General features: G+C 64.1%; 1 protein-coding gene and 2 non-coding genes across 6 annotated transcripts; 2 read left to right on the top strand and 1 right to left on the bottom strand.

Moving 5' to 3' along the window:
• Positions 1–932: 932 nt before the first annotated feature.
• On the bottom strand, positions 933–10,650 carry TMEM107 (transmembrane protein 107). 4 transcript variants are annotated; one of them, XM_078851022.1, is made up of 5 exons: positions 10,431–10,650; positions 5,336–5,432; positions 4,806–4,906; positions 4,268–4,364; positions 933–1,908 (listed from the first exon to the last, which is right to left on the bottom strand). In XM_078851022.1, the coding sequence occupies exons 1-5, from the start codon at positions 10,639–10,641 to the stop codon at positions 1,839–1,841; spliced, it is 576 nt and encodes a 191-aa protein (XP_078707148.1). In that variant the 5' UTR covers positions 10,642–10,650; the 3' UTR covers positions 933–1,838. The 4 variants fall into 4 exon arrangements, with proteins under 4 accessions (XP_078707148.1, XP_078707147.1, XP_078707150.1 ...); XM_078851021.1 differs by lacking the exon at positions 4,268–4,364 and adding an exon at positions 2,009–2,105; XM_078851024.1 differs by having other exon boundaries at positions 5,336–5,403; positions 10,431–10,616.
• A 920-nt stretch (positions 10,651–11,570) lies between these two features.
• TRNAA-UGC (transfer RNA alanine (anticodon UGC)) lies at positions 11,571–11,642 on the top strand. Its single transcript has one exon. It is a non-coding gene; the product is annotated as a tRNA-Ala (tRNA).
• Positions 11,643–12,456: 814 nt separating this feature from the next.
• TRNAS-UGA (transfer RNA serine (anticodon UGA)) lies at positions 12,457–12,538 on the top strand. Its single transcript has one exon. It is a non-coding gene; the product is annotated as a tRNA-Ser (tRNA).
• Positions 12,539–20,387: the final 7,849 nt, after the last annotated feature.

Below are 20,387 nucleotides of genomic sequence, written 5' to 3'. Positions count from 1 at the left end.
TGCTGCCCAGACGCCCCCGACCGAACTCGGGGCCCCGTCGCGCCGCCCAGACCCCCCGACCGAGCTCGGGGCCCCGTCGCGCCGGCGCCGCCCAGACCCCCCGACCGAGCTTGGGGCCCCGTCGCGCCGGGCGCTGCCCAGACCCCCCCGACCGAGCTCGGGGCCCCGCTTGATGTTCGGAACGGCTCCTTTCAAATCCAGCCAAAGCCTCAGTTGCAGGCTTTCTTTTTGGGTTGAATAAAATTTCCCTTTTTTAAGAACGGGATTGGCTTTTTGGTGGCCTAAGGGGTTTGTGCACCGTTTGTGTAATTTGCTGGTGGCCCCTTTTCTTTCTCAGCTCTTCCCCGGAGGGGGGCGAAAGGGCTTGAGGGCGCCCCACAGGGTGGGATTCCCAAGTGGGCTTCCTGGGTTCAAGGGGTTTTTGCATTTGGGTGGTGGGAGCGTTTACCAAGCCAAGGTCAGAGAGAAGCTGCAACCGCGGGAGCTTAACTCCAGCCTGGAGCGGCCACTAGGAATTGTTACAACCCCTGCGGGCCCTGGGCCCCCCCCAGGCCTGCTGGTGCCCCTCACTCCCGCCCCACACCCCTGCTAGCCCAGCCCTGCCGGTGCCCCTCACTCCTGACCCGCAGCCCCTGCCCCCCCAGCTCTGCCGGTGCCCCTCACTCCCAACCTGCAGCCTCTGCTAGCCCAACCCATTCTGCCAGTGCCCCTCACTCCCGACCCGCAGCCCCTGGGGGTAGCCCAGCCCCAGCCCCACACTGCATTTGTCCCTCAAACCTGATGCACAGCCCCCTGGGGTAGCACAGTGGGGCAGCAGTGACTGTGAAGGGAGAGCACCCTCTGCGAATCAGCCCCCTGCTCATGGGATCACCGCCGTGAGTTCTGCCCCCCAGCCCACAGCCGAACGGGGAGCAGATTGGAACAGACCCCAATTCTGGCTAGGAAAGTCAGCTTTATTCATGGGGCATGGCGTCGGCCCCGGCCGGGGGGAGGGGGACACAGCCAGAGGGGGAGCAGCTGGTCGAAACAGGAATAATTCTTCTCCCTCGCTGCGTCAGACGCTCCTTAGGGGCTCCACCCCACTGATCCTATCACTGCCATGCACAGGGGCTGCCATGGAGGGTCTTTGGGGGGGGCGCTGCAGGGTCCCATGGGGCTGACGCAGGGTGCAGTCCCGCCTGTGGCCCCTGGGGGGCGCTGCAGGGTCCCATGGAGCTGACGCAGGGTGCAGTCCCGCCTGTTGCCCCTGGGGGGGCGCTGCAGGGTCCCACGGGGCTGACGCAGGGTGCAGTCCCGCCTGTGGCCCCTGGGGGGCGCTGCAGGGTCCCAGGGGCTGACGCAGGGTGCAGTCCCGCCTGTGGCCCCTGGGGGGCGCTGCAGGGTCCCAGGGGCTGACGCAGGGTGCAGTCCCGCCTGTTGCCCCTGGGGGGCGCTGCAGGGTCCCACGGGGCTGACACAGGGTGCAGTCCCGCCTGTGGCCCCTGGGGGAGCGCTGCAGGGTCCCAGGGGCTGACGCAGGGTGCAGTCCCGCCTGTTGCCCCTGGGGGGCGCTGCAGGGTCCCAGGGGCTGACGCAGGGTGCAGTCCCGCCTGCTGCCACTGGGGCGTCCTGGTGCAGCTCGCTGCAGGCTCCTAGGGGGCTAATTCAGCCCTGCCCCCTAGAGGCAGAGCACCAGGTCCTGACTGCCCCATGCAGCCACCCCGCCACCAGCTGCCCCGTCCAGCGCCAGGCCTGTGGGGCTGAGGAGCAGCGGCGAGCGCCCCGTCCGGCGTATCCACCCCCCGGCTCAGAGCCTGTGGGGCCAGCGGAACAGACCTCCCGGGGGGCCCGGCTCCGGCTCACAGGGGCTTCCTCTTGAACCCGAAGACGGACACGAAGAGCAGGATCTCGAAGGCCGCGGGCAGGGCGCTGGGGGCACAAGGGCAGGCGGGGTCAGTGCCAGGGGCTCTGCCGCGGGCAGGACGTTCCCGAGGGGCCCACCCCAGCCCTCCCCCTGGGGGGCATCTACCTGCAGAAGGCCAGGATGTACCAGTAGGTGGCGCTCTCCCAGCGCTCCAAGATGAAGAAGGAGAGGCAGATGGAGGCACTGCAGTGAGCGGCCAGTGCTGGGGAGGAGCCGTCAGGGAAATAACCCGTCTTGGTGAGAACAGGCACCGGGAGACAGGCCCTTTGCCCTCTAGGGGGCGCTGGTTCCCACCCGGCCCCAGGGCAGGGACGGCTGGTTCAGGGGGCGGGGAATGGGGCAGGGGCCTGTCCCCTCTAGGGGGCGCCGGCTCCCGTCCGGCCCCAGGGCAGGGACGGCTGGTTCAGGGGGCGGGGAATGGGGCAGGGGCCTGTCCCCTCTAGGGGGCGCCCGCTCCCGTCCGGCCCCAGGGCAGAGACGGCTGGTTCAGGGGGCGGGGAATGGGGCAGGGGCCTGTCCCCTCCAGGGGGCGCCGGCTCCCGTCCGGCCCCAGGGCAGGGACGGCTGGTTCAGGGGGCGGGGAATGGGGCAGGGGCCTGTCCCCTCTAGGGGGCGCCGGCTCCCGTCCGGCCCCAGGGCAGGGACGGCTGGTTCAGGGGGCGGGGAATGGGGCATGGGGCCTGTCCCCTCTAGGGGGCGCCGGCTCCCGTCCGGCCCCAGGGCAGGGACGGCTGGTTCAGGGGGCGGGGAATGGGGCAGGGGCCTGTCCCCTCCAGGGGGCGCCGGCTCCCGTCCGGCCCCAGGGCAGGGACGGCTGGTTCAGGGGGGGGGGAATGGGGCAGGGGCCTGTCCCCTCCAGGGGGCGCCGGCTCCCGTCCGGCCCCAGGGCAGGGACGGCTGGTTCAGGGGGCGGGGAATGGGGCACGGGGCCTGTCCCCTCTCGGGGGCATGGGCTCCCGTCCGGCCCCAGGGCAGGGACGGCTGGTTCGGGGGGGGGGAATGGGGCAGGGGCCTGTCCCCTCTAGGGGGCGCCCGCTCCCGTCCGGCCCCAGGGCAGAGATGGCTGGTTCAGGGGGCGGGGAATGGGGCACGGGGCCTGTCCCCTCCAGGGGGCACCGGCTCCCGTCCGGCCCCAGGGCAGGGACGGCTGGTTCAGGGGGCGGGGAATGGGGCACGGGGCCTGTCCCCTCTCGGGGGCGTGGGCTCCTGTCCGGCCCCAGGGCAGGGACGGCTGGTTCAGGGGGCGGGGAATGGGGCAGAGGCCTGTCCCCTCTAGGGGGCGCCGGCTCCCGTCCGGCCCCAGGGCAGGGACGGCTGGTTCAGGGGGCGGGGAATGGGGCAGGGGCCTGTCCCCTCTAGGGGGCGCCCGCTCCCGTCCGGCCCCAGGGCAGGGACGGCTGGTTCAGGGGGCGGGGAATGGGGCAGGGGCCTGTCCCCTCCAGGGGGCGCCGGCTCCCGTCCGGCCCCAGGGCAGGGACGGCTGGTTCAGGGGGCGGGGAATGGGGCAGGGGCCTGTCCCCTCTAGGGGGCGCCGGCTCCCGTCCGGCCCCAGGGCAGGGACGGCTGGTTCAGGGGGCGGGGAATGGGGCAGGGGCCTGTCCCCTCTAGGGGGCGTGGGCTCCCGTCCGGCCCCAGGGCAGGGACGGCTGGTTCAGGGGGCGGGGAATGGGGCAGGGGCCTGTCCCCTCTAGGGGGCGCCGGCTCCCGTCCGGCCCCAGGGCAGGGACGGCTGGTTCAGGGGGCGGGGAATGGGGCAGGGGCCTGTCCCCTCCAGGGGGCGCCCGCTCCCGTCCGGCCCCAGGGCAGGGACGGCTGGTTCAGGGGGCGGGGAATGGGGCAGGGGCCTGTCCCCTCCAGGGGGCGCCCGCTCCCGTCCGGCCCCAGGGCAGGGACGGCTGGTTCAGGGGGCGGGGAATGGAGCAGGGGCCTGTCCCCTCTAGGGGGCGCCGGCTCCTGTCCGGCCCCAGGGCTGGGACGGCTGGTTCAGGGGGCGGGGAATGGGGCAGGGGCCTGTCCCCTCTCGGGGGCGTGGGCTCCCGTCCGGCCCCAGGGCAGGGACGGCTGGTTCAGGGGGCGGGGAATGGGGCAGGGGCCTGTCCCCTCTAGGGGGCGCCGGCTCCCGTCCGGCCCCAGGGCAGGGACGGCTGGTTCAGGGGGCGGGGAATGGGGCAGGGGCCTGTCCCCTCCAGGGGGCGCCGGCTCCCGTCCGGCCCCAGGGCAGGGACGGCTGGTTCAGGGGGCGGGGAATGGGGCAGGGGCCTGTCCCCTCCAGGGGGCGCCGGTTCCTGGAGTGCTGTGCTCCCGCCAGTCTCTGACGCTGGGCAGAGGGAAGGGGCTGCGGCTCCTGCAGGGGGCGCCACTGACCTGCAGAAGGCAAAGATCCACCAGTAGAGGCTGCTGTCCCACTGGTCGAAGAGGAAGAAGAGGAGGGCCACGGCCGCGGCAGCGTGGGCCCCAATGGCTGGGGGGGGGAGCAGAGTCAGGGACCAACAACGGGGACCGATGTGGGGGCGGATGCCGCTGGGGCAGGGCGGGGGCTGCCAGTCCCCTCTCTCCCGGACCCATCCAGGTCCTGGTCTCTCCGCTGTTGATGCCAACAGTGCTAACCAGGGTGATCTTTGGGGTCAGCTGAGTGACACCCCCTCCTTCCCATTCCCCGCCCCCCCGAGCCAGCCAGTCCCCGCCCTGGGCCTGGATGGGAGCTGGCGCCCCCTACAGGGGACAGGCCCCGCGCCCATTCCCCTGCCCCTGAGCCAGCAAGTGCAGATCAGCGGTGGCGCCCCCTGGGGACGACAGTGGTCGTGCCGGGGGGGGGGAGCAGGCAGGTCCCGGGGATGCTGTAACCCCGCACGGGGGGTGGGCGGGAGAGTTCATTCCCCCCCCCAGCAGGGCGGAAGGATACAGAGCAGACTCTGCGTGTTGTTGAACATGGACACCCCGGAGAGGAAGCCGGCCAGCTCCACGGCGAACAAGCCCAGAGTCACTGACAGGGCCACCACCAGCCTGGGGTCAGCGCCGACAGCCGGACGGGAGACACAGGGTTACACGGGCCCAGGCCGGGCCAGCCCGCCCCCCAGGTCCTGCCTTCCCTCCCTCCCAGGCCCCTTCTGCCTGGGCCAGCCCGCCCCCCAGGTCCTGCCTTCCCTCCCTCCCAGGCCCCTTCTGCCTGGGCCAGCCCGCCCCCCAGGTCCTGCCTTCCCTCCCTCCCAGGCCCCTTCTGCCTGCCCCGGTCTCCCCACAGGCCCAGCCCCCTGCAATCTCATGCCTCCCCCACCTCTCTGAGCCCACTTCCACCCCCTCTGCAGTCCCATCCTCCTCCCTCCATGCCCTGCCGGGCCCATCCTCCTCCCTCCTGTCCCCCTGCCATGCCAGGTGCCCCTCGTCCCGCTGCAGACCCAGACCCGTCCGCCCCACAGGCCCTGGCTGACTCACTCCAGGTCCTGGCGCTGATACTGCTGCTGGCTGTACTGCAGGGGCAGCGAGGCGAGGACGTTGTTGTCCTGGAAGACAGGGGGCGGTGAGAGCAGCCCTGCGGGGGGCGGGGGCAGGCTGGGGTAGAATCGGGGGGGCACAACAGAGGCAGGGGAAAGGATGCCACCCTGACTCCCAGCCCTCCCCTGCTCTAACCCACCAGCCCCCACACCCCTCCTAGAGCCAGGGAGAGAACCCAGGAGTCCTGATCCACATTGTGGCCGCCCACCTCCCTGCAGCCACTACCCCTCCCGGATCCCTGCAGCCAGCGCTCCCCACACCCCTCCTCTCACCTCTGGAAAGCGACCGTGTGTGGGCGGTGAGCGTGCGTCCAGGTGCACACGCTGGGGGCTGGGAGAGGCCTGATGTGTGAGAGAGATGGAAGGCCCTGCTGTGCGAGGGGTGGCCTTGGAGGATCCTGTGCAGCGGGTTAGGTGGTGAGCGTGCTGGGAGATCGGCATGTGTGTCCCAGGGGTGTGCGTGGTAACGGCAGGCAGGTGTTGCCGGGGCAGCTGCGGTGCGTCGTTAGGGCAGGCAGCCATTGTCAGGATGGGCATATGGTACGGGGATGTACTGTAGGCATGGACGTTGTAAGGGCAGGTGTGTGTTGCAGGCATGGTCGTCGTATGGGGGTACGTCACAGGGATCATGCGGCTGTGTGTCATCAGGGTCGGCGTGTTGTACGGGTGTACATTGGAGGCGCGGGTGTCATAAAGGCATGTGTCATCGGGGCAGACATGTCGTACGGGTGTGCACCCTTGGGTGAGCAGGCAGGCATGCCGTATGGGCGGACCTCACGAGCACCATAGGGCTGTGTGTTGTCAGGGTGGGCGGGTGTCTCCGGGCGGGAGTGCTGCATTGGTGTGCATTGTCAGCGTGTGCTACATGGGGGTACCTTGTGGGTGTCATGCAGGTGTGTGCCATCGGGGTGGATGGGTGGGCAGGTGTGCTGCAGAGGTATGGGCGTTGTGGGCGTCGTGCAGGGGCACGGCGTCGGGGCGGGCGGGCCGTCTGGGCGCGGGTCGTGGGCGTCGGGGTGGAGGAGTGCTGGGGAGGAGCCAGCAGGGAAATAACCCCTCGTGGTGAGAACAGGCACCGGGAGACAGGCCCTTTGCCCAGGGCAAGGACGGCGGGGGAATGGGGGCACGGAATGGGGCCTGGGGCCTGTCCCCTCTAGGGTGGGCGCAGGTCGTGGGCGTTGGGGCAGGCGGGCAGGCGCGGGGCGGGGGTGTCGGGGCGGGCGGGCAGGCGCGGGCGGGTCAGGGAGTCGGGGCGGGCAGGCGCGGGACAGTTCAGGGCGTCAGGGTGGGCGGGCCAGGGCATCGGGGCGGGCGGGCAGGCGTCGGGGCGGGCGGGCAGGCGTCGGGGCGGGCAGGCGGGCGGGCCGGCAGGGGCCAGGGCGTCGGGGCGGACGGGCCGGGGCGGGTCAGGGCGTCGGGGCGGGCGGGCTGGCCGGGGCAGGGGCGTCGGGGCGGGCAGGTCAGGGCGTCGGGGCGGGCGGGCAGGCATTGGGGCGGGCGGGCGGGGTCGCTGAGGTCAGGGCGTCGGGGTGGGCGGGCGGGCGGGTCAGGGCGTCCGGGCGGGCGGGCAGGCATTGGGGCAGGCGGACGGGGTCGCTGGGGTCAGGGCGTCGGGGTGGGCGGGCAGGCGTCGGGGTGGGCAGGCTGGCCGGGTCAGGGTGTCGGGGCGGGCGGGCCGGGGCAGGGCGTCGGGGCGGGCGGGCAGGCATAGGGGCGAGCGGGCCGGGGCGGGCGGGGTCGCTGGGGTCAGGGCGGGCGGGCCGGGGCGGGCGGGCAGGCGTCGGGGCGGGCGGGTCAGGGCGTCGGGGCGGGCGGGTCAGGGCGTCAGGGCGGGCGGGACAGGGCGTCGGGGCGGGTGGGCCGGGGCGGGCAGGTCAGGGCGTCGGGGCGGGCGGGCCGGGGCAGGGCGTCGGGGCGGGCGGGCAGGCGTCGGGGCGGGCGGGCCGGGTCTGGGCTTCGGGGCGGGCGGGCCGGGGCGGGCGGGTCAGGGCGTCGGGGTGGGCGGGCCGGGGCGGGCGGGGTCGCTGGGGTCAGGGCGTCGGGGCGGGCTGGCCGGGGCAGGGCGTCGGGGCGGGCGGGCAGGCGTCGGGGCGGGCGGGCCGGGGCGGGCGGGTCAGGGCGTCGGGGCGGACGGGCCGGGGCAGGGCGTCGGGGCGGGCGGGCAGGCGTCGGGGCGGGCGGGCCGGGTCAGGGCGTCGGGGCGGGCGGGCCGGGGCGGGCGGGTCAGGGCGTCGGGGTGGGCGGGCCGGGGCGGGCGGGGTCGCTGGGGTCAGGGCGTCGGGGCGGGCTGGCCGGGGCAGGGCGTCGGGGCGGGCGGGCAGGCGTCGGGGCGGGCGGGTCAGGGCGTCGGGGCGGGCGGGCCGGGGCAGGGCGTCGGGGCGGGCGGGCAGGCGTCGGGTCAGGGCGTCGGGGCGGGCGGGCCGGGGCGGGCGGGTCAGGGCGTCGGGGTGGGCGGGCCGAGGCGGGCGGGGTCGCTGGGGTCAGGGCGTCGGGGCGGGCTGGCCGGGGCAGGGCGTCGGGGCGGGCGGGCAGGCGTCGGGGTGGGCGGGCCGGGGCGGGCGGGTCAGGGCGTCGGGTCGGGCGGGCAGGCATTGGGGCGGGCGGGCGGGGTCGCTGGGGTCAGGGCGTCGGGGTGGGCGGGCGGGTCAGGGCGGGCGGGCAGGCATTGGGGCGGGCGGGCGGGGTCGCTGGGGTCAGGGCGTCGGGGCGGGCGGGCAGGCGGGCGTGTCAGGGCGTCGGGGTGGGCGGGCAGGCGTCGGGGTGGGCGGGCCGAGGCAGGGCGTCGGGGCGGGCGGGCGGGGTCGCTGGGGTCAGGGCGTCGGGGCGGGCGGGCAGGCGTTGGGGAGGGCGGGCCGGGGCAGGGCGTCGGGGTGGGCGGGTCAGGGCGTCGGGTGGGCTGGCCGGGGTGGGCGGGTCAGGGCGTCTGGGCGGGCGGGCTGCCCGGGGCAGGGCGTCGGGGCGGGCGGGCAGGCATTGGGGCGGGCAGGTCAGGGCGTCGGGGCGGGCGGGCCGGGGCGGGTCAGGGTGTCCGGGTGGGCGGGCCGGGGCGGGCAGGCGTTGGGGCGGGCGGGGTCGCTGGGGTCAGGGCGTCGGGGCGGGCGGGCTGGCCGGGTCAGGGCGGGCGGGGGCGTCAGGGCGGGCAGGCGTCGGGGTCGGCGGGCCGGGGCGGGCGGGCCGGCGGGCAGGCATTGGGGCGGGCGGGGCGGGCGGGTCAGGGCGTCGGGGCGGGGCGGGGGCGTCGGGGCGGGCGGGCGGGGTCGCTGGGGTCAGGGCGTCGGGGCGGGCGGGGTCGCTGAGGTCAGGGCGTCGGGGTGGGCGGGCGGGCGGGTCAGGGCGTCGGGGCGGGCGGGCAGGCATTGGGGCAGGCGGACGGGGTCGCTGGGGTCAGGGCGTCGGGGTGGGCGGGCAGGCGTCGGGGTGGGCAGGCTGGCCGGGTCAGGGTGTCGGGGCGGGCGGGCCGGGGCAGGGCGTCGGGGCGGGCGGGCAGGCATAGGGGCGGGCAGGGTCGCTGGGGTCAGGGCGGGCGGGCCGGGGCGGGCGGGCAGGCGTCGGGGCGGGCGGGTCAGGGCGTCGGGGCGGGCGGGGTCGTTGGGGTCAGGGCGGGCGGGCCGGGGCGGGCAGGCAGGCGTCGGGGCGGGCGGGTCAGGGCGTCAGGGCGGGCGGGTCAGGGCGTCGGGGCGGGCGGGCCGGGGCGGGCGGGTCAGGGCGTCGGGGCGGGCGGGCCGGGGCAGGGCGTCGGGGCGGGCGGGCAGGCGTCGGGGCGGGCGGGCCGGGTCTGGGCATCGGGGCGGGCGGGCCGGGGCGGGCGGGTCAGGGCGTCGGGGTGAGCGGGCCGGGGCGGGCGGGGTCGCTGGGGTCAGGGCGTCGGGGCGGGCTGGCCGGGGCAGGGCGTCGGGGCGGGCGGGCAGGCGTCGGGGTGGGCGGGCCGGGGCGGGCGGGGTCGCTGGGGTCAGGGCGTCGGGGCGGGCTGGCCGGGGCAGGGCGTCGGGGCGGGCGGGCAGGCGTCGGGTCAGGGCGTCCGGGCGGGCGGGCAGGCGTCGGGGTGGGCGGGCCGGGGCGGGCGGGCCGGGTCGCTGGGGTCAGGGCGTCGAGGCGGGCTGGCCGGGGCAGGGCGTCGGGGCGGGTGGGCAGGCGTCGGGGTGGGCGGGCCGGGGCGGGCGGGGTCGCTGGGGTCAGGGCGTCGGGGCGGGCGGGCCGCGGCGGGCGGGGTCGCTGGGGTCAGGGCGTCGGGGCGGGCGGGCCGGGTCGCTGGGGTCAGGGCGTCGGGGCGGGCTGGCCGGGGCAGGGCGTCGGGGCGGGCGGGCAGGCGTCGGGGTGGGCGGGCCGGGGCGGGCGGGGTCGCTGGGGTCAGGGCGTCGGGGCGGGCTGGCCGGGGCAGGGCGTCGGGGCGGGCGGGGTCGCTGGGGTCAGGGCGTCGGGGCGGGCGGGGTCGCTGGGGTCAGGGCGTCGGGGCGGGCGGGGTCGCTGGGGTCAGGGCGTCCGGGGCGGGCTGGCCGGGGCAGGGCGTCGGGGCGGGCGGGCCGGGGCGGGCGGGGTCGCTGGGGTCAGGGCGTCGGGGCGGGCGGGGTCGCTGGGGTCAGGGCGTCGGGGCGGGCTGGCCGGGGCAGGGCGTCGGGGCGGGCGGGCAGGCGTCGGGGTGGGCGGGCCGGGGCGGGCGGGGTCGCTGGGGTCAGGGCGTCGGGGCGGGCTGGCCGGGGCAGGGCGTCGGGGCGGGCGGGCAGGCGTCGGGGTGGGCGGGCCGGGGCGGGCGGGGTCGCTGGGGTCAGGGCGTCGGGGCGGGCGGGCAGGCGTCGGGGTGGGCGGGCCGGGGCGGGCGGGGTCGCTGGGGTCAGGGCGTCGGGGTGGGCTGGCCGGGGCAGGGCGTCGGGGCGGGCGGGCCGGGGCGGGCGGGGTTGCTGGGGTCAGGGCGTCGGGGCGGGCTGGCCGGGGCAGGGCGTCGGGGCGGGCGGGCCGGGGCGGGCGGGGTCGCTGGGGTCAGGGCGTCGGGGCGGGCGGGGTCGCTGGGGTCAGGGCGCCGCGCCGTCGGGGTCTCTTACCCGGCAGCAGAAGAGGCTGATGACGAGGACGAGGTGGGCCGTGAGGGTCAGGAACCGGGCCGGCACCAGCCCGCTGACCAGCGCCATCGCCGGCGCCCCGCCCGGGGGGTCCCGTGGCCGGGCCTGGCTGGGGCGGGGGAAGCGAAGGCGTCAGGCCGGGGTGACCGGAGGCAGCACCGGGCCCCCCGCCCTGGGGAGCCCCCCCCCCCATCGCCCGTCGTTCCCACCACAGACCCCCAGGGGACCCCCCCATCCTCACGGCCCCCCCTCCCCTCCCCGCATCGCCCCCCCCATAGAGGCTCCCCCTCCCTCGTGCCCCACCCGCTGGAAGCGCAGCCCCGCGCGCCCACCCCGGGCTCTCTCTCTCTCTCTCGCTCAGGCTCCGCGCCCCGGCCCTAGGCCCCCTCGTTGCCCCTGGCAACCGACCAGCAGCTCCCGGCCCCGCCCCTCGCCTCCACGAGCGCTTGCGCGCGCGAGAGAGCGATAGATCGAGAGAGCGCGCCCGTGCGCTCGAGGAGATCCCGCGAGAACGGCGCAGCCGGCGACGGCTAGCCCCATGCCGCCATCTTGAGTGAGGGCAGGAAGAAGGGCAGGGGCCCCTCCCCCCTGCTCTGTGCCCTCCCCTAGGGCCATATGGGACATATAGGGACTCCCCCTCCCCAGGGCCATAGGGGACATAAAGGGACTCCCCTCCCCAGGGCAATAGGGGAACCCTGCCCCCAGGGCCATAGGGGACATATAGGGACTCCCCTCCCCAGGGCCATAGGGGACATATAGGGACTCCCCCTCCCCAGGCCAATAGAGAGACCCCATCCCCCAGGGCCATACAGGTCCCCCTCTCCTCCTAGGGTCATATGGTATCCATGAGGCTTAAAGGCTTCCAGTATGCTGAGCGCAAATCCAGCTCCCACAGCTTCAAGGAGCCTCTCCCCCCACCATCAGGCCCATCTCCAAATTTTTGTCCAGTCCCTCTTAACCCCAGGCCCATGCCCAGTCCTGACTGCACCCTGGGGGCAGAACATGGTGTGAGATCGGCCCTGGGCTCTCCAGGTGGATGGGGTAGGGAATGGACCAGGGGAGCTGGGCTGAGAACCAGGCATAGAGAGGAGTTCTCACAGGGGTAGGGCTCAGTTACGTGTGGGGGATGTAGCTCAGTGGTAGAGCGCATGCTTTGCATGTATGAGGCCCCGGGTTCAATCCCCGGCATCTCCAGAGGTTTTGTTGTTGCAGCTAGAGCTGTTTCCCTGTGAGGCTGTAACTCCAGGCAGCTCTCGGGAGGAGCCGAAAAAATGAAGGTTTCAGTAAAGGCAAGATCCAGCAGCAATGGGCAAATGATTTATACCCAGGTATTTGCCAATCAGCAAGGAACAAAATGATTTATACCCAGGTGTCCGCCAATCAGCGAGAACAACATGATTTATACCCAGGTATCTGCCAATCAGCAACAGGTAAAGTGATTTATACCCAGGTATTCGCCAGCCAGCAAGGAACACAATGATTTATATCCAGGTATCCTCCAATCAGCAAGGGGCAAAATGATTGACACCAGCTACACTCCAATCAGCAAGGAACAAAATGATTTATCTGCAACTATCCTTCCATCATCATTGGACAAAACGATTTACACCCAACTACGCTTCAATCAGGAAGGGGCAAAATGATTTACACCTGGCTACGCTCCAATCAACATACAAAACAACATGGTCAGCAAAGGCTCCTCGCTGACTGCGTTTGAAGAATGGTTGAGTCTTGAAACTACGGGCAGAGGGGGGAAATCTGGAAAGAATGTATTTCTCGTCGAGTTTTGCTTTCATAAAGTAAACGTTAAGAAACAGAATCTCTCTATCTACCCCTACCCGAGCTGTCTATGCACCCCTTCGCTGACACCCCCCTCTATTTACCAATCTACTCACCCCCGCAGAAATGTACCTGCTTAGAAAGCCAGAGCTCTGAGCCATAACACCTCCATTGCACCCACAAAGAACAGACTTTCTACAGCAGGAGGGAGAAGCACTAATATCACCCAGCTGTGATGGCCGAGTGGTTAAGGCGTTGGACTTGAAATCCAATAGGGTTTCCCTGCGCAGGTTCAAATCCTGCTCACAGCGGTTAGTTGATTTTGCTCAGCAAGGTGATGCCTGGAGATCTCGCTAGCTCAGGGCATTTTCGGCGGTGAAATGCCAGGCAGGGACCTGTGGGCTGGAACTATTGGGTTCAGGAAAAGCAAATTCTGGGGCCAGGGGAATGACCCCCAAATTCCTCAGTGGGGCTGGCGAGGGGAAACCCCGCCACTTGAAGACACACGCCCTGGGAGGCCAGTGTTCAGGACTCGCTCTCTGACCCAGGGCACCCAACAAACCCATCATCGACTCTCCAGCCAAAAACCCACCACTTGGGGTGGCCCCGGCTCTGGTGGGAGCCTGCCCCGGGGCCAATCTGGGGATGTGAGCCCAGTGCCGGAGCCCCGATCCCCGCAGAGCAGCCTCCCCAGCCAAACGCCGGCAGGGACGTGGCCGCCGAGAGGCCAGGACAGAGGTACCGTGGAGATGCCCGGCTGGGTTGGCAGCTGCGGGCTGGAACTGGCCCCTGCAGGACTGAGCCGCTGGTGTTGTCCAACCCAGAGCAAGATCCCCACAGCACAGAGAGCCAGAGGGGTTCAGATCTCTGTGCTGCCTGCCCCCTGCCAGGGCCTGGGGGGAGGGCGGGGGCTGATGCCCTGTGTAAATCAGGAGTCACTCCACTGGAATCAGAGGCGCCAATTCCCCTCTTGCTCACCCCAGTCTTTGGGCCAGCACATGGGATGGAGGGCAGAGGGCATCAGCCCAAAAGCTGCCTTCACACGGTCATCCCTGATGACACTCTTCCGAGCCCCTCCCACCAAATAAGCTCCACCCATTTGAGCCACTGGCTTTGTCTACACTAGGAAATTGACCAGCGCGTTGTCAAGAATTAGGGCTGGCGGCAGAAGCCCTTCCCTTAGCCAGACGGCCCGACTGGCTGGAGGAACCCATGGACCTGTGCTAAAGTCCAGCAGCGACGGTCGATAACCACTCCGAGTCCCCCTCATGGGGAAGAACAGAATTGCCTGCATTGCCCTCGGTATGATCGCCATGTTTGCAACATGGCATTTGGACCACGACTCCAATCCACTCTCATGCTTCACGGCTGCAGCCAGTCGCCTGCAGCCGGTCAGGAAGTATGTCTCAGCCCCTCCTGTTCTCTGCCAGTTTCGTCTCCTGAGAGCTAAGTTGCTTTGGTCTAACTAAAGTCAATCTAGGGGTAGCTGCTTGAAACTGACCAGCCGGGAGGTCAGAGTAGATGCTCTGGTGGGCTCTTAAAACGTGATGGAACAATACTAACTAATCTTAATAAGATGCGGCTCTTCAGTGACACCTCAAGGGGTCGCCCTTTCCCTTCCGTGGCGCTATCTGTCCTACCGATACAACCCACAGTTGCTAATTAACATTCGACTGCCGGCCTTGTGAGATTTGCCTTTAGCAGTTTCAGGGGTGTCGCACCCTGCAGGGATTTTACCCGGGTTCATCTGCAACCAGAGTGGGGTGTCCCAAGCCTCGGTTTGCCAGAAGCTGGGAATGAGCGACAGGGGATGGATCACTTGATGATGACCTGTTCTGTTGATTCCCTCTGAAGCACCTGGCATCGGCCACTGTTGGAAGTCAGGACACTGGGCTAGAAGGACGTTTGGTCTGACCCAGTCTGGCCGTTCTTATGTTCTTACATCCTGCGTTGGTTTTTCCTCTGGCAAGATCTTTTCTTCCAGGGAGCAGCACTGAGCATAGGTAGCCAGCTTCTAGCTCCCCACCCGGCCCCGCTCAATCCCCAGGTCCTGGGCTGTCTTTCCCCTGCAACTTTTCCTCTGAATTCACGGGCACTAGTCTAGTCTCGGCCCTGCAAACAAGCTAGGGGTGGCTTTCCCCACCACGCTTCCGTGGCACAGTCCAATTGTTCCAAGCATTCAAGCACCCCATTTCATAATGGGTGTGCGTAGGCCAGGGTGGTATTTTCCTGGCAAGTTTGGGGAGGAAACCGGTTTGCTGGAGTTCTGATTTCAGAGTTTGTTAGAGCATCAATCTGATTTCCTGGCTCGTCAGTTTAACCCCCGATACCCCTGTGTTGAGCCAGAGATTTTAGCTAGGCAAAAGTATTTCACTTCTTTGGGAGATGAAATCCCAGTCGGGCTAGGACATTGCAACAGCTGCGCCATCCTGGTGTACCCCCTTGTGGCCATGCAGCGCTCTGCCTCAGTTTCCCCACCGGAGCTCTAAATGTGGTTCAGTCCGCCTGGCCCTTCTAGGGTAACAGAGAACCTTAGTCCGCACCCAGCAGGAGCATAAAACAAGAGTCTCTCCTGCCTTGGCTATGTAACTGTGAACCAGTTTGCGCCCACTCCTGTCTCCGGCCACCCGGCAATTCTGACAGCTGCCGATCCACCCTCTTGTGTGATCTTCCTTTCTGTGATACTGGCAGACCAGAGGCTGGCTTGTGCCGAGGTCCCAGGCCTCCCTGAACCCTGACAAACGCCTAGCTGGAAACCTCTCTGAGTCACCTGGGTGTCAGTGTCATCAGAATAAACATCAGACATTGTGTCGCTAAGCGGTTTATAAACTGCTCGCGGGATGCACTGCGTGTGTTGTTCTCACCCAGCGATACCCCGGGCTATAATGTAACAGTAAATGTTTGCCTTGCGCGTACCCCTGTACCGAAATAACCCGCCCAACGAGAACGAAGCCTCGCGGAATGCAGCTGATGAGCTCTTGCGAGAAGCTGGTAAATCCTGTCTGCTGAACGCAAATGAGGATCAAAGACTTTGTTACGGGCGTCCACTCCTCCCCCTGCCCACAAGGAGACCCACGTGGGAGCTGTTGCTGTAAATATGGGCAGGCGGAAACATTTTTCATCTGTGGACTGTTCGGATTCTAACTCTGGGTAGCCTTGGGAGACTTTTGGGAAACTGGCAAATTACTAAATCTCTGCTACCATGTGGAATGACAGACCGTGACTCACCAGTACGTATATTGGACCTGCTTTCACCTCTCAATGCCTGCCATTTCTTCTTAGAATCATAGAATCATAGAATATCAGGGTTGGAAGGGACCCCAGAAAGTCATCTAGTCCAACCCCCTGCTCGAAGCAGGACCAATTCCCAGTTAAATCATCCCAGCCAGGGCTTTGTCAAGCCTGACCTTAAAAACCTCTAAGGAAGGAGATTCTACCACCTCCCTAGGTAACGCATTCCAGTGTTTCACCACCCTCTTAGTGAAAAAGTTTTTCCTAATATCCAATCTAAACCTCCCCCACTGCAACTTGAGACCATTACTCCTTGTTCTGTCATCTGCTACCATTGAGAACAGTCTAGAGCCATCCTCTTTGGAACCCCCTTTCAGGTAGTTGAAAGCAGCTATCAAATCCCACCTCATTCTTCTCTTCTGCAGACTAAACAACCCCAATTCCCTCAGCCTCTCCTTGTAACTCCCCTAATCATTTTTGTTGCCCTCCGCTGGACTCTCTCCAATTTTTCCACATCCTTCTTGAAGTGTGGGGCCCAAAACTGGACACAGTACTCCAGATGAAGCCTCACCAATGTCGAATAGAGGGGAACGATCACGTCCCTCGATCTGCTCGCTATGCCCCTACTTATACATCCCAAAATGCCATTGGCCTTCTTGGCAACAAGGGCACACTGCTGACTCATATCGAGCTTCTCGTCCACTGTCACCCCTAGGTCTTTTTCCGCAGACCTGCTGCCGAGCCATTCGGTCCCTAGTCTGTAGCTGTGCATTGGGTTCTTCCGTCCTAAGTGCAGGACCCTGCACTTACCCTTATTGAACCTCATCAGATTTCTTTTGGCCCAATCCTTCAATTTGTCTAGGTCCTTCTGTATCCTATCCCTCCAAGCTTCTTCCGAGCTAATACACCTTTACTATAGAACTGGCTACCAGCGTTGTCTTTGGTGAGTGATCTAGGAGGCACATTGATCTGGATTTTCATTTTTCTGGGTGGGTGCTCCAGACCGAGGCCCTGCCCCTTCCCCCAAGGCCCCACCCTCGATCCACCTCTTCCCACCCCCCACTCCACCCTCGCCCCCGTGCCTCCTGCCCGCCGCCAAACAGCTGATCAGTGTGTGGCTGGTGGTGTAGGGTGACCAGACAAGAAGTGTGAAAAATCGGGACAGGAGGTGATAGGCAATAGGTGCCTATATAGGACAAAGCCCCAAATAACAGGACTGTCCCTATAAAATCGGGATATCTGGTCACCCTAGGTGGGTGCTGAGCCATTAATGGACTTAACCTCCATGAATGTAGCCAGTTCTCTTTTAAACCCTGATATAGTCCTAGCCTTCACAACCTCCTCAGACAAGGAGTTCCACAGGTTGACTGTGCGCTGAGTGAAGAAGAACTTCCTTTGATTTGTTTTAAACCTGCTACCCATTAATTTCATTTGGTGGCCCCTAGTTCTTATATTATGGGAACAAGTAAATAACTTTTCCTTATTCACTTTCTCCACACCACTAATGATTTTATAGACGTCTATCACATACCCCCTTAGTCTCCTCTTTTCCAAGCTGAAAACTCCTGGCCTCTTTAATCTCTCCTCAGATGGGACCTGTTCCAAACCCCTAATCATTTTAGTTGCCCTTTTCTGAACCTTTTCCAATTCCAATATATCTTTTTTGAGATGAGGGGACCACATCTGTATGCAGTATTCAAGATGTGGGTGTACCATGGATTTATATAAGGGCAAGAAGATAGTCTCCATTTTATTCTCCATCCCTTTTTTAATGATTTATAACATCCCATTTGCTTTTTTGACTGCCACTGTGCTCTGCGTGGATGTCTTCAGAGAACTATCCACAATGACTCCAAGATCTTTCTCCTGATTAGTTGTAGCTAAATTAGACCCCAACATATTGTATGTACAGTTGGGGTTATTTTTTCCAATGTGCATTATTTTACATTTATCCACATTAAATTTCATTTGCCATTTTGTTGCCCAATCACTTAGTTTTGTGAGATCTTTTTGAAGTTCTTCACAGTCTGCTTTGGTCTTAACTATCTTGAGCAGTTTAGGAGCATCTGCAAACTTTGCCACCTCCCTGTTTACCCCTTTCTCCAGATCATTTATGAATAAGTTGAAAAGGATTGGTCCTTGGACTGACTCTTGGGGAACAGCACTAGTTACCCCTCTCCATTCTGAAAATTTACCATTTATTCCTACACTTTGTTTCCTGTCTTTTATCCAGTTCTCAATCTATGAAAGGATCTTCCCTCTTATCCCATGACAACTTAATTTACGTAAGAGCCTTTGGTGGGGGACCTTGTCAAAGTCTTTCTGGAAATCTAAGTACACTATGTCCACTGGATCCCCCTTGTCCATACGCTTGTTGACTCCTTCAAAGAAGTCTAAGAGATTAGTAAGGCACGATCTTCCTTTACAGAAACCATGTTGACTTTTGCCCAGCAATTTATGTTCCTCTATGTGTCTGCAAAACTGTTTGCGTGCTTTGGGCAGGACTTCATTGCGGAGTTAATTTTTCTCCTGTTCAATAACATTGTGTGGTGGGTTCAACGTGTCACTGGAAACCCAAGGGCTGTTAATTAGCAGGTGACTAAATCGGAGAAACATGGTGTGTCCATTGGACTCCATAATGTTTTATGGAAATAGGCTTATGAGTGTAACTATAATGTAACTGGGATATGCTTTATGCAAAAGGTCTCTTGTAAGGTATTGTCAGGGTTCCCTCCCCACTCTGAACTTTAGGGTACAGATGTGGGGACCCGCATGAAAGACCCCCCCTAAGCTTATTTTTACCATCTTAGGTTAAAACTTCCCCAAGGCACAAATTCTCCCTTGTACCTTGGATTAGGTCAAAACTGCCACCACCCAGTGATTTAACAAAGAATCAGGGAAAGGACCACTTGGAGTCCTATTCCCCCAAAATATCTCCCCAAGCCCTACACCCCCCTTTCCTGGGGAGGCTTGAGAATAAACAAGATGAGCACAGACCAGCCTTGTTTCTTTTAGGACACTAAAAAAACCAATCCAATTCTTTAAAAAAAAAACAGAACTTTATTAGAAAAAAAAGGTCAAAGAAGCACCTCCGTGAAATTAGAATGGGAGATAATCTCACAGGACAATTAGATTCAAAACACAGAGACTTTCCCTCTAGGCAAAACCTTAAAGTTACAAAAAGAAAAACCAGGACTACACCTTCCTCTCAGCACAGAGAAAATCACAAGCCAAAACAAAAGATAATCTAAGGCATTTCCTTGCTAAATACTTACTAAGGAGTTGGAGTGCTTGCTTTCTTGTTCTGTCTCCAGCAAAAGCCAAATGGAACAGACAAACAAAGCCTTCCCCTTCCCCCCAGATTTGAAAGTATCTTGTCCCCCCATTGGTCATTTTGGGTCAGGTGCCAGCCAGGTTACCTGAGCTTCTCAACCCTTTACAGGTAAACGGACTTTGCCTCTGGCCAGGAGGGATTTTATAGCACTGTATACAGAAAGGTGGTTACCCTTCCCTTTATATTTATGACAGGGGTCATTACGAAGCTTATGATCTACTGAGTGTGGTCATCCTATTTGTTTGCATGTATTATTTCTAGGGCTGGAGTTAGGAGCATAAGATATAAACTTTGTATTACTGAGGTAAACATATTAAATGGAACCCATGAAGGGCCCTTCAGAATCAATGAATTGTAAATGGCTCTGTTTACTTGCAAGCCTCCCTGTGTTCGAGTGAGCCAGCCCAGGGAGAATGGAGGCTGGGGGTTTCACAGGACATGTGACCATGTCACATGATGCTGGAATCCATCTTAAATCAGGCATTTTTCCATTTAGGAGAAGGGGTGGGGATCCAGAGACACAAAGGATTCCCGCCTTGTGCGAAAGCTATAAAAGGGGATGGAAGAGAACAAAGGGGGTCCCAGTCATGAGAAAGCCCCTGCTTTTCACCTAAGATGCCTGCTGGGACTAACAAAGGCTGTACCAGGGGAAGGACTGGGCCCAGACTAGGAAGCAGTGTAGTCTGTGAAAGAAGCTTATTGGAACATCTCTGAGGATGAGATTTACCTGTATTCAGTTTCTTAATGTATTAGGCTTAGACTTGCGTGTTTTTGTTTTATTTTGCTTGATGACTTACTTTGTTCTGTCTGTTATTACTTGAAACCACTTAAATCCTACTTTTTATATTTAATACAATCACTTTGTTTATTAGTAAACCCAGAGCAAGTATTAATACCTGGGGGAGCAAACAGCTGTGCAGATCTCTCTATCAGTGTTATGGAGGGCGGACAATTTATGAATTTACCCTGCATAAGCTTTATACAGAGTAAAACTGATTTATTTGGGGTTTAGATCCCATTGGGAACTGGGTGTTTGGGTGCTGGAGATAGGTGACCTGCTGAGCAGTTTTTGGTTAAAGTCTGCAGCTTTGGGGACGTGGATTTAGTTGGGGATTGATCCTGCTTTGAGCAGGGGGTTGGACTAGATACCTCCTGAGGTCTCCTCCAACCCTGAGATTCTATGAGTCTATGATCAGACCTGGGTCTGGGTTGCAGCAGGCTGGCGTGTCTGGCTCAACAAGGCAGGGTTCTGGAGTCCCAGTCTGGCAGGGAAAATGGGCTCTGAGGTAATTCCAGTACGTCAGGTGACAGTCCCAAGGGGGTCTCTGTGACCGAACCCATCACACATGGGCTGCTAAGCAGAGTGCTAAGAATCGCTAAAAGGCAAGTCCTCCACCAGTGATTGAAGATTGGAGCACTGTCGCCGTCAACTTGGCCACCATGGGAAGAATTGTATAGAAATACCCATGAAAAATTTGCAGAGTTGGGAGTATCTAAATCCCTGGAAGTATCTAAATGCGCCTCTTAGATGCATGGCACTTCCTTTTTTGAAAGCCTTCATCCAGCACTGGGAGCAGACTACCTATTCCTGACCC

This window comes from Lepidochelys kempii, chromosome 28 (genome assembly GCF_965140285.1).
Source record: "Lepidochelys kempii isolate rLepKem1 chromosome 28, rLepKem1.hap1, whole genome shotgun sequence".
In the NCBI taxonomy this organism is placed as follows: Eukaryota; Metazoa; Chordata; order Testudines; family Cheloniidae; genus Lepidochelys; species Lepidochelys kempii.
Note: the sequence above shows the minus strand (reverse complement) of the source record. Positions and strands in the feature narration are given on the sequence as shown.